This window comes from Geotrypetes seraphini, chromosome 14 (assembly GCF_902459505.1).
Source record: "Geotrypetes seraphini chromosome 14, aGeoSer1.1, whole genome shotgun sequence".
Classification (NCBI taxonomy): domain Eukaryota; kingdom Metazoa; phylum Chordata; class Amphibia; order Gymnophiona; family Dermophiidae; genus Geotrypetes; species Geotrypetes seraphini.
Window position 1 is genome coordinate 9,570,896 of NC_047097.1, and position 12,783 is coordinate 9,583,678.

Here is a 12,783-nt window from a genome sequence, read left to right on the forward strand (position 1 = left end):
AGGCAGTTCCATAGGAGTAGATTCCCATTGAGAACTCCTAGTGTTGAGGTAATTCATTTGTATATTCTGATGGCTCTTCTCCTGGTTTTAGCAGTCAACCTACATAATCATATTTCTCAAAACCTGCACTTAACCCATTAAATGGCTGGCGGAGATACAAAAGCTCCATCAAAGGAATTCCCTGCTGAGCTGCTCCCCTCTTCCTGGCACTGCTGCAGTAACCCGAAAGTCAGCAGGGTGCTTCCAGCTGCTGATTCTGGGACTCATGGGTTACTGCAGGAGCTCCAGGAGGAGGTGATTGGCTTGACAGGAAGTTTCTTTGGCTAGTAAGACTTTAGCATCCCTGCCAGCAAAGGTACTAATTTTAATGCACACGGGGGTAGGGGAGGCGGTGGAAGGAAAATGTTTCTCTCCCAGTCCACCATCTAGAATGGGTATACACATTTGTATAAGTAATAAATAATGTGTAATTCAAATTTTGTTGTGTGTTCTTAGAGTGTATGATTCTCAGAAAGAGCATGAGTGCACATGTGCATACATATTTTGGCTCTCCGGATGTTACAAAATGTGGTCCCTGATAGAAAAAGGTTCGACAAGCCTGGTTTAGAAGAACCTTTTACCAGGATAGCATGTAGCTCAAGAAGGGACTACTACATTCATTCTGTCTCCACTTTGACAATTCTCTGCTTCTTAATTTTTAATTTATGATACTCTCATGTTTTTACCAGGCGATCAGCTGCCTGAAACGAGCCAATTACCTGGCCCCATTTGACTGGAAGATTCTGTATAATCTGGGTTTGGTGCACCTAACCATGCAACAGTATGCATCAGCATTCCACTTTCTTAGCGCTGCCATCAATCTGCAGCCCAAGATGGGAGATCTCTACATGCTTCTGGCAGGTAAGGAGGAATTCATAAACAAGGCTCTTTTGTACATCTATAGACTTACAAACCTCGTGCATACATGCTATTGTCAAATAACTTGTACTCTAGGGTGGGAAAACTCTTATTTGTTCGTGTTAAGTACAATCTGTGTGCATTTACTTACATGTTTGAACACTGCTATAGCAAATGCATGTTACTTTCTGAAAGCTAATCGAGAAATCTGTTCATTTAGTCCACTGAAAAGATATCACTTTATATGCATTCTGTTACATCCCTTCCAGATTCCATACACTAGGTGTTAAATCCCAACCCATAGTCTGGGTATTGCAGGAATTCACATCTTTACAGAACATATGGAGCATGCTCCCTAGTGGTAAAATCAGTTTTCAATTTCTGCAAGCAGTCTGGGCAGAAGTCTTTTTCTGTTGCTCTGCTTTTGTTTCTTATTTTTTCGATTAAAGTTCGCTTAAACTTAATTTCTTGGTGGCTTCAGTTCGTTGAGACCCCTCCCCAGTGGACCTCTGTTGGAGAAAAGGATGCAGTCCTGTGAAGCCAGCCTGCTATGTACCACCTTCTAGAAGTACACGGGTTCCCTTCCGTGGAGTTTGCTGGCTGATGACCCCACAGTCACAGATTTCTAGTACAAGCTGAGTGCGTCTGGATAGAAACCCACCCGGGTTTTAGGGCACAGGCTGCCTTTTCCTCCCCCATTGCAGCGTATCCATGGGAGTGGAGGTTGAGGTCAGACTCTGGCCGTCTGGCTGTCCGAAGATCTCCATTCCTGGGCATTTAGAGTTGTTCTGGGGCAGAAAAGTCCTTGTTTCTCCATTCAGCTGCTGAAAAAACACTGACAGGCAGAAGGCACCAGATTCTGTGAGTAACTCTGTTGTTTCCTATGGGAACTTCGGGGGCTGCTTGTAAAACGTTTTAAAACCCATTTTTCAGTTTATGTGGGTAGGGTTCAGGTCCCCCACCTCCCTAGACCCCAAATCGCTATTTTTAATTTTCAGATGTTTGTTATTTTTGCCGATTTTGGCTCGAATTCATGATGGCGGCCATCTTGGATTTTAAAATCGATCTTTTTTTCTAACTTTAAATTCTGCCTCAAAAACCCCTCGATTTGACTCAAAATCGATTGGGATGGACTCCCCAGCATTTGGACATTGCACCGGATCAGCGAATTTGAAACGCATGCCATAGCGCGCCAGGGATGGGAGCGTGAGCTTCGGACTTACCCTCCATCATGTCCTCCTGGGCTGGAGAACTGGCCTGGGCCCGTACCTTCTGAAGAAAATCTCGCTTAGGTGCTATTCTGGAGTCTGGTGCAGTTCGCCTGCGTTCTGAGTCTGGGAACTCTTTTGACGCGCAACACGTACCTCAACAGTGCCCTGCCATGGTTGCAGAGTGGGCATTTTCCCCGGTTTTATTCGGCTCCTCTGAACGGCGTTTCCCCAGACCCCGCTCGTTTGAAACAGTCGGTGGGCATGTTGTGCTTTTTTCAGTCAGTGGCGTCTGTGGCAAAGCTTCCTTTTGGGCGCTCTCTTGTCTGGCTGTGCCAGATTTCAATTGCAGTAGTTGCCATGCAGATTTTCTGGGGGGGGTTTTCTCTCTCCTGCCACTGTATTTAATTTGGATCCAGCTGTTGCCTTTGCTGAGACTGGTCTCCTTTTTTTTCCTGAGCGTCCGGATTTCTTTGCATTTTCAGCAGGCTTCTGTCCGCTTCTTTATAGCTGGTGTTCTTTAAGAACTCCACTTTTCACTTTCCAGGCTTCAGTCCTGGTCCATTCTCCTGTTCCTTTTCCATTCCATCCATGGATCCTGGGACAGGGTTCAGAACAATGTGATCCCAGACAGCGTTTTACAATCTGCTGCAGCTATGTCTCCGATTTATCACCTGAATCCTGCTCTTTGGCAGGTCTGAACAGCCTGAGGTAGATTCTGCTGTGGTGCAGGTTTCCAGTGGGCAGCCCACCGTAGGGCTGGTGAGTAAGTATTCAGGTCTCTCAGGATACAGGAGGCTGTTTTGATACACAGTATTCTTTTCTTGCATCCTCAGAAAGCCGAGTGGTGGTGGCCACTTCATTTTTGGCACTTGCCTGTCATTCCGCCCTGCACAATACGTCCTCTGTGGTAGTGCATGCCTTTTCTCCGCTGGTGCGGGTTGGTGTGGCTGTAGCGCCGGGTGTACTTTATGATCTCTTTCGAGTCAGTACATGTTCTGCTGGTGCAGAGTCTGAGCGCCAGTCTCTTTGGCCCCATCTTTGGATGTGGACGCAGACTCAATGTTCTCCTTCAGTGGACGTCCTTTCATAGGCCGGATTCTTGTTGGTATAGGTCAGGATGACCTCTTCTCAGGTGTGGTGCTCGCCACCCTACATTGCTCCATGTAATCCAGTTTTGCTGGCCATGGGGAGGAGATCGTAGTCTTCTTCTTTCCTCCCACAGGTGTCATCAGGGATATTCAGGTTTTTTCTTCTTGAGAAATTCATAGGTCTACGCCTCCGTTATCATGGTTCTGATTCCAGGCATCCTCAAGTTCCTGTGCAGTGGCTATGCCACACAAAAATTAGAATAAAAAGTGCCAATGTTGCCTGGGGCTGGTGTGGTTTCCTTACTCGCAGGTGGTCTTCTGCTTTGTCAGTGTGGATTCGACTTTCATCTTACTTTACCTGCCTCCGGCTTGGTTTCTGAACTCCGGCAAGTCACCAGCAACAGAGTTTAGGGTCTGTGATATTCTACAGTGCCTCTTGGTCTTCGGGATGCTCAAACCTCTTCCAGTACCCCGAATGAGGACTTAGGCGGATGCTCCTTATACTTCCTCGTGCCAGAAGGGCTCAGCGATTTGAAGACACATTCTTGTTCTACGGTAAGTCACCCACTTCATGGCTAGCTGCTGTCTCCAGGGGAGTTTCTAGTGTTCTTGGATCTCCCAGAGGTTTTCCTCCATATTTAGATCTTCCCAGAGCATCGCAGGTTTCTGCATTTCCATGTTCCACATCAGCATTTCCAGTTCGCAGCTCTGCCCCTTGGCCTCACCCCTTTCATCCCAGTGATTATAGTAGAGCTGGCTTTCTGCCAGCAGGGGTCCACATCCACCCTTCCTAGGACAGTGGATGCTCTGTGCTCCATCTCATTGGGTGTACAAAGATGTGTTGGGGTTGGTAGTGTCTCTTCTGCAGGCTTGGGCAAGTTCGAGAAGAGACGCAGGGCATCCCCCCCAGTCTCTGGATTTTCTAGGCCTTCTCTTTGTCTCCAGACGGAGTTGTGCATTCCTTCTCAGGGAGAGTAGACAGAACCTTCATCAGCAGATTAGAATTCTCTTGGATTGTCTGGCTCTCTTGGCCTGGGTTTATCTGTAGGTTCTGGAACTTGGGCAGCCTCGTGGGGGTGATCCCCTAGGCCAGAGTGCCCATGAGCCCTTGACGGTAGTCCCTCTTCTCTTAATGATCTTAGCAGAGTTTTTCCACCTTTCATGACTGCTCTCTTCTCCTGGACAGAGACAAATAGCAGCAATTTGAGTGGGTGGCTCTTGGCTAGGGCTGGCTTCTTTGAATTTCCAAGTGGGTTGCGGGCTCCTTATGGGTTCCAATCCATTCATGGGTAGTGGACTCCTGGTCTGCAACGTTGGTGGACCTTTCGTTTGGAGCTTTGGAAATTCATCTGGTGCTACTCGCTCTTCAGCCCCTTCAGAAAGACCAGTGGTGCAAGTTTTCTTCGAAGCCGCAGCAGTGGCTTATGTACATCGGTACAGGGCTCTTGTGCTATCTTCTCTCCATCTCTTCTCTTGGGCAAGATAGAGTGGTGGCATTCCACTGGGAGGAAGCTTTTCTTTGGCTTTCTCGGCGGCCCATGGGGCTGGAGTTGCCACTGTTCCAGCAGTCTTCCTCAGCCGACATTTCCTGGTTTTGGGAGCCTGGTTCCTCTCACAGGAGCTATTTCATCTGCTATTACATCTGGCTTCAGCAGAGATCTCAAAGGCCGGGGCGCCTTTTCAGTCAATGAACAGTATGGAAGCTAAGGTTGGATGTATTGGTTTGGCCCTGGCTGGCTCACAAGTTCCTGTATGATGTTCCCCCAATGGCCTCTGATAGATCAGGTTATCTGCTGAACAAGCAACACATTCTAGTCTGGTGTCTTTAGTGGCTCTGGTTTGGCCTCGCCGCCTGCGGTTCTCGGATGTCTTTAGTGGGACAAGAGGCTCCAATTCCCTTTTTATTAATATTTTCTCAGTCAGGGACTGGTGTCCTTGGAGAACCTACGGCGTTTTAGTCTTTCGGCATGGCTCTTGAGCGTTCAACCTTGATGGTGAGCGGTTATTTGGAGGTAATTATCTTGATTCTTTTGCGCTCAATGTACCCTCTACTTTGGCTTCTTCTGCCAAAGCCTAGTAGGCTTTTCTCATGGGTGTGGGTGTGTGTGTGTGTGCTGTGAGTTAGGTGGAGCTTGAGCAGGCTCCCAGTTAGGTAGTCCTGGTTTTCCTTCAGGAGGGTTTAGCCAGAAGTCTGGCAGTGGCCTCCCTGAAAGTTCAGGTTGCAGACTTTGCGTTTTTCAGGTACACAGAGGAGCTTTCAGATCTGACCAGGTATATGAGGGGGGACACTTCGTCCACGACCTCCCTTGCTTCTTCTTTTCCTTTCATGGACTCTTAACATTGTTTTACAAGGCCTTGATGAGGCTTCCTTTGAATCACTATAGGATGTATTTCTTCTGGACCTGACATTCACAATGGTTTTTCTGGTCACCGTTGTGCAGAGAACCTTTTTACCGTGTGATAGACGTGGGTGTTTTCCTCCATACTTGTCGGTGGTCTTGGCTTTACGAATCCATCAGGAGGTTAGATTGCCTGCATTTCAGACAGGTTCAGAGTGCGAAGATTGGATCTTCCGCAGATTAGATGTCCAGAAGATCTTACTCCTTTTATTTGGAAAAGATAACTTGAGTTCTGGGCTGTCTGATCACTTTTTTGTTCTCACTGCTGCGCCTCACCTTGGTGGGCTGGCATCCAAGTCAATGGATTCGAACGGCCATTTCTACGACTTACATCGCCAGTGACGTGCAGCCACCGATTTCACTTCCAGCACTCTTGATGGGAAGGGTGGCGTTGTTGTAGGTGGTATCTTGCATGATTCATCCTGATGAAATTTTCAGGGTGGCTCTTGGTCCTTTCTTCATACTTTTACCTGGTGGGACCTTGGTTTGTGGGCAGGCTCTTCTGTCCCTCCCTAGCTTCCGTGGCTTTGGTATGTCACCTAGCATATGGAATCCGAAAGGGATGTAACAGAATGGAAGATTAGGTTTTTACCTATGATAATCTTAGTCCCTGGAAGATTCCATACGACCTGCTCTCTCTGTATACACTTAGTAATTTGAAATAGCCTGCTTCTTTCTGTCTCAGTTATTCTCCTTACAGGTTTGAAGATTTTCCAGCTAGTTGCCGGATCCTGTGGGGAGTTTTCTGTGAGTATGCACATTGCTGAAAGCTCTTTCTTGGGATGCTCATTGCACACAGAAAGTTAATTCTACATTGTTCATCAATGTTTCTTTCTGAGTTGCCTTTGTGCCTGTTTATTACTTGTTGACATTTTGCAGAGCATACCAGTTCGTGACTTACTTGTGTTGATGGGGTTTGTCCCCTGTATCCCCTTTGTCCTGGATTTACAGGTATTTGCTTGTCTTTGGGACTGAACTGATTTTACCACTAGGGGGAGAGTGCCATGTGTTTTGAAAAGATATGAATTCCTGCAATACATGGACTGTGGTTTGGGATTGAACACCTAGCATATGGAATCCTCCAGGGACTAACAGAAAGAAAATTATTATAGGTAGAAACCTAATCTTCCAATGTGTGTGTGTGTATAATATAATTAATGTTAACCTTCTATTTATGAACTAATATAGTAACAGTAGTACTCGTATGTCTGAAGGTAAACACCTGCAGCACAGAAGGGAAGGAGGGAGAAGGGCATGTTGGGACTTGAGAGGGAGGGAGCACAAACTTAGGACACAGAATGAAGGAAAAGAAAGAGGGGAGCATGAGCCATAGGATGGAAAAATGGAGGGAACAGAAAGGGAGAATTGGGTGTCTGCAAGAGGGAAAGAGATGGTGCACATGGAGAGATGAAGAAAGAGGAGAACTGTTGGGCAGAGAGAGGAGGGAGGGAGAGAGAGAGAATTATTGGACATGGTGGTGGGAGAGGAGTGAGGTAGAGATACATGGGTGCGGAGAGAAGGGGAGAACATATTGGGCCAAGGAAGCCTCCTGGACTGTTTTTTTAAAGTACAGGGGGGAGGGTATTAAAAGAAGTGCCAGTTTGGGTGTTGGGGGAGAGCTTATGGGGCCAGAAACAGAGGACAGAGAGAGAGATGGTGGGCAATGGTCTGAAGGGAGAGAAGTTGGACCTGGGGTGGTGTGGAGGAAGAGGAAAAGAGATAATTGAAGGGAGAACTGTTGGGAAGAGAAAGGGAGAAATGGTGGACCTGGGGGAGGAAGGCAGGCAAGAGGAGAGATGGGGTGATGGGCAGTTGGGAAGAGAAAGGGAGAGAAGCTGGATCTGGAAATGGAAGGGAGGGAGGGAGAAATGTTAGCATCAAGGGGGGAGGGAAGAAGAAAAACAGAAAAGAGAGGATAGATAGAGATAGAGGGGGAGAAATGGACCCATGGGAGGGCAGCAGGGAAGAGAGCTGCGATAAGATGACGCTAGGTGATGGAACGAAAGGGACGGAGTTATAGCCTGACCAGTGGAGAGGGGGAGTGGGATTCTGAAAATGGTGAGCCATGTGGATGAGGTCAAAAGGGAGATGACAAGATGAGTGAGAGAGCAGTAAGTACAGTGGTAGAAATGTGGTAATGGAGAGGAAATAGGAGGCTGGGAAAAGAGTGTGATGGGAAATGGGAGGAGCGTTAGGGACTAAGAGAAGATGGAGAATTGAGAGGTAGCTCAACATTTAAAAAGAAGAAGGATGAGAAAGAAGGCAATATTTGAGTGGACAGAGGCAAAAAAGAAAAGAAAAAGTTAAGAAAGCTGAAAGGAAAAAATCAATACGTTGGGGACAGGCATAAGAAGGAAATGGAACAACAGAGAAGAGGAGAAAAAAATGGACATAAGACACTGGAAAGAGAATTAGTTGAAGATAAACAAAAAGCAGAAAGAGAAACTGGGACCAAAATGATGGAAAAACAAAATATCCAGACAACAAGGTAGAAAAAATTGTTAGCTTTTGGATATGTGCCCATCACAATTATTTTTATATTCAGTGGCATAGTTATATACAGCTGATTTGGGGGAGAGACTGGAGCCCAAAATTAGTGGATGGGCACCAAAGTTTCTCCCTGCCTGAGTGCAATTTATAAATACTTGAGCTAGTGGGAATTCCCAAGCCCTGCCAACTGAAGACATATCTTCCTCCAGTCTGGCAACTCAAAATCTCCAAGCTTTGCAGCCAATGACAATATCCTCAAGCTGCCACTGCTTTCATGCATGCATGAAAGTCAAGGGGGGAGCAGGGAGGAGGGAAGGCAGCAGCTCTGCAATATTGCTGCCAGCTGCAGAAGTTGGAGGGGGAGGAGGTAGCCATCAGTTGGTGAGGCTTGGGGATCTCTACTAGCTACAGTAGGGGAGATGTTCATTTTGAGGGAGCTTAAGCTCAAAGTTGGAGGCCCAAAAAAGCAGTAATATTTACCCTGACTGAACGATCCTAGACATGTGCTGTTGACAGCTGATTCAGCATCCCCGCTCTGAAGAGGCTCACCATAGCTGTAATAGAGGTGAATGGGAGAACCAGGAGCACGCATTCCTGCTCATGCTCATCAGAGTGGGGATGCGGAAGCCTGTGGCTAATCCCACTGTCAGTGGTGCACGTGGAGGATCTCACAGGGTAAGTATTACTGCTTTTTTGGATTCCTCTCCACAGTGTCCCTTTAATGAAGGTTTATTATTAGATACGTACATCTTCTATATTAGTGATTGCAAATTTGGGACCTGCTCAATCTTTTTTTTGCTAATCAGCTAGCGTTAGTGTTTGTGCGGCCCCAGAAATTTTTTTTTTTCGTCCAAGGAAGCCAAAAGGTTGGACACCTCTAGTCTAGACAATATAACAGTTCATACTCCAGGGTTAAGGTTAGAGTTATAAATTAGAAAATCAATACGCCCGTTATCAGAGGAGGAATGAAAGTAGCTGAGGTAAAAAATGCCATGCTCTATGGAGAACACCAACTCTAACATGCATTCAGGTGCCATAGTGCAATAGGAAAAATGCCACAGATATTCTTTAAGAAAGTGGAGAAAAGACCTCAGCATCACAGTAGGATATAAAATATTGTAATCCTCCGGACATAGCAGCTTCAAAAAAATTTTTTGAAGGTGCAGACGCATCCTTAGTCTCAAAAACTCCACATTTTATTATCATTCATTGCTTGAGTCAAACTGAGCATTCAGTTGATTGTTTTTCTTTTTTTGTCATATGCTCTATGGCAGGAATCTCAAAGTCCCTCCTTGAGGGCCGTAATCCAGTCGGGTTTTCAGGATTTCCCCAATGAATATGCATTGAAAGCAGTGCATGCATATAGATCTCATGTATATTCATCGGGGAAATTCTAAAATCCCGACTGGATTGCGGCCCTCAAGGAGGGACTTTGAGACCCCTGCTCTATGGAGACCCAGTTAGAGATGAAAGCAGGCACTAGAGGACAGATCTGCAGTGACCTCATAACAGGCAGAGAAATTACCATAGCAGAAAGATACAACTTTAATCTAAAGACTAGGGAGGTCAATTTCTAAAAATAAGATAATCCTAATTAGTTTTTGTTTGCTGTTCCTTGATGCAGTTGCCCTGACAAACTTGGAAGACCCTGAGAATGCAAAACGGTCTTATGAACAGGCTGTGATATTTGACCAGTAAGTTTGCAAAATTCTTGATTAGTTCCATAAACTACATAGTACGAAGCACTGGATTTTTCACATTTAGTCATATGTGGCAGCATAAAGCAGTTCTATCTGCTGGGTTGTGTGAGGGATGAGGCTTAAGATGCTCAGCAGTTCCAAGATTGGAAGTCTTACCTGTCCTACAGTGTTTAGATGGCAATCTATGCTGAAGAAGTCTTTGCTGCTAATTGAAGCTGCAGAGATTCTAGCTGTCCTATTAGATTCCAAACTGCAGATCATCACTTGAATCACTTTGAACAGTACTTTAGTACTTTTTACCTATGTTACTGATAGTGGTAGTAGTATGAAGTGAAATATTTCAAAAATAAACTGGGGGAACTGTACAGGTTTTATGCTTTCTCAGTTATCTTTTGGGACATTGCAGCTAATAATCAACTGTATAGTCTTGTGCAATAGATGTGTCATTCTGGATGGATCATGAGCAATGCAGAAGAAATCTATTCTAGCTTATCAACACCTCCTCCTTCACTAGAGGGTTCTACTGTGCCCTTCAGTTTTTTCCTTCTGCATGTGAACCGGAAGGAGTCTTTCTGCTCTGCTCTGTATATTTCTTTCTTTACTTTTTTAGTCTCATAGATTTTTGGCAACTTTCAGAGCTCCCCAGATCAGGGGTCAAACTGCCTGTGTGGAGGAGAAGCAGACTGAGGTCTGCAGCTGGCAGGCCAATCCCTCAGTGGTACCTGTTAGCCAACCTGCAGAAACTTTTGTGGAGCTCAGGGTGCAGTCCTGTAGAAGCTTTCCTTGCCTACTGGGTAACGGGCTTGAGCACAGGCTGTCAGGTATCCATATGAAGATAAATTAAGAAGTAGAGAATTGTCAAAGTAGGGACAGAATGAATATGTATGAATGCTCTCCTGGTAAAAGGTTCTTCTAAACCTTGTCCAACCTTTTTCTCTCAGGAGCCATATTGTGTAACATTTGGAGAGCCAAAATATGCATGCACACATGCTCCTTCTGAGAATCAGGCATCCATAGGGGGCTCAGCGGGACTCTTCAGGATGCCAGCTGTGTTTCACCTCCCACATTTCGCATGTGGGGGTTTGAGGATCAGTCAGACTTCATCCAACTGGCAGCCCAAAGATTTCAGCGTTAAAGGAACAGTCACATTGAGGCAGTGATTTTTTTCTCCCAGATCCAGCTACTTTAAGAGCTGAAACAGGCTGCAGTACATCCACAGCACACGTCACAATGAGTTTCAAGTTTCAAGTTTATTGGTTTTTAATATACCGACCATCAAAGAATGAGTAAGGCCTATGAGGAAAATCAGAGGGGGGGGAGGGATCTTGAAAAGCTAAAGGTTTTGGCCCCTCCTTTTGGGTTCCTCTTCTCTAAAATCCCTTTTTCTGAGGTTTTTTTTGTCTTGTTTTTAGTTTGGTGTCAAAATGCTGCTGTGGTTGCCATTTTGATTTTTTTTTTTAAAGTTCTCCAGGACCTTCAAATCACCTCATTTTGCCTCAAAACTAGCAGAGATAAAAACAACATAAAATGTTATTTCTATTCTGCAATACCTTGCAGTTCAATTTAGGTAACAATAAAATAAACTGTTCATATACAGTGAATTACAAGTATAACTCACACAATTAATAAATTGGCAATCATAAATGAATATTTTAAATGCTATACATCTAAAAATTTCTTAAATAAGTAGGTTTTAAGCAGTTTTCTAAACTGGAGATAAGATGTAGAATTTAATTTAAAGAAAAAAAAACCCCAACAAAAAAAACATGAATTTCTGATTCCCAGCTTGCTACCCTGAAATTTCTTAAATATCCAGCCTCTGTCCTGGGGAAAGGTAAAGAATGCCAGATTTCATGAAGAGAATTGTTAAATAGAAAGTGATCCAGCAAATAACCAGGCAACAAACCAGGAAATGCCTTATTACAAAACACCCTAACAAATATAATATGTGTCTCCACAGGTAATCAATGCAATTTATGAAAGTAGAGTACAAAAGATCATTAAAGGGTAGCCAAGACAATGGCTCAGCTGTATCCGATGGCACAGGAATGCCAGCAGATGTTCACTCAGCCTAAGGTAGATTCCTTAATAGCACAGGTAATCAAATAAATATCCCTGCCAAATGAGGGAGGTGTGGTATTAAAAGATATGTAGGATCACAGAGTGGATGTGATCCTTAAAAGACAGTTCAAAGTGCTGGACGAGAATCAGAGCAGCTGCAGTGGCTTCTTTTGTGACATGTGCCTGTCATACCTGATTACATGGGTTTGCGCTGGCAAGGGGTGAGCCTTTGCCCCAGCTCCTATTAACAGGAGTGGAGTACATGGCCGATGTCATGAGCAAAGTCTCGCCTTATTCCAACTCAGTCTGCAGAATGCTCTGGATCAGGCAAAGAGCAGAAGATTCCACCTCAAGGCTATCCTCAGCAGACTTCCTTTCAAGGGACAAATGTTGTTCAGAAAGGGGCTGAACGATCTTATGGCTAGTACGGCAAATTGTCAGCCAAAATCTCTTCCTGACAGTAGACCGTGAACTTCAAGAGGCTCTGACCAATCTAATTTTCGTGGCTCCAGATGTTTTTGGCAGTACTCAAGAGGAGCCTCATCTTGGAGATCCTACCAATGATCTAGAAAGAGATTTTCAGGATCCTGGCAAAACCAAGTTCTTGTCCCACTTCAGCCTCCAAGAAAGTACAATGATACCAGTTCCAGAGCCATTCCCCTGAAGATAGGGGGCAGCTCTCAGAGTATGCGGAGTTCTGGGTGCAGATCTTGTCAGACTGTTGGATACTGGAGATCATTCGGAGTGGTTACAAGCTAGAAGTTGCCCAGCACTTGGTAGACTGATTTGTGGACTCCCCAGTGGGGTACCCAAAGAAGACAAGCAAGATCTCAGCTACAGTTCAGTGATTGATAGATATTCAGGCCACAGAGCGCATACTGCCTGAGGATTCAGACTCGGGCAGATCTCCATATTCTTCATAGCACCCAAGAAAAGC

General features: G+C 45.2%; 1 protein-coding gene across 7 annotated transcripts in view; it reads left to right on the forward strand.

Moving 5' to 3' along the window:
* Positions 1-12,783, forward strand: part of BBS4 (Bardet-Biedl syndrome 4) — a 111,617-nt gene that overhangs the window by 84,799 nt on the left and 14,035 nt on the right. For all 7 annotated transcript variants that reach the window (XM_033920290.1, XM_033920291.1, XM_033920293.1 and 4 more), the window contains 2 exons: positions 729-900; positions 9,710-9,779. In XM_033920290.1, coding sequence (XP_033776181.1) covers positions 729-900; positions 9,710-9,779 — 242 coding nt within the window. The remainder of the gene's footprint in view (positions 1-728; positions 901-9,709; positions 9,780-12,783) is intronic.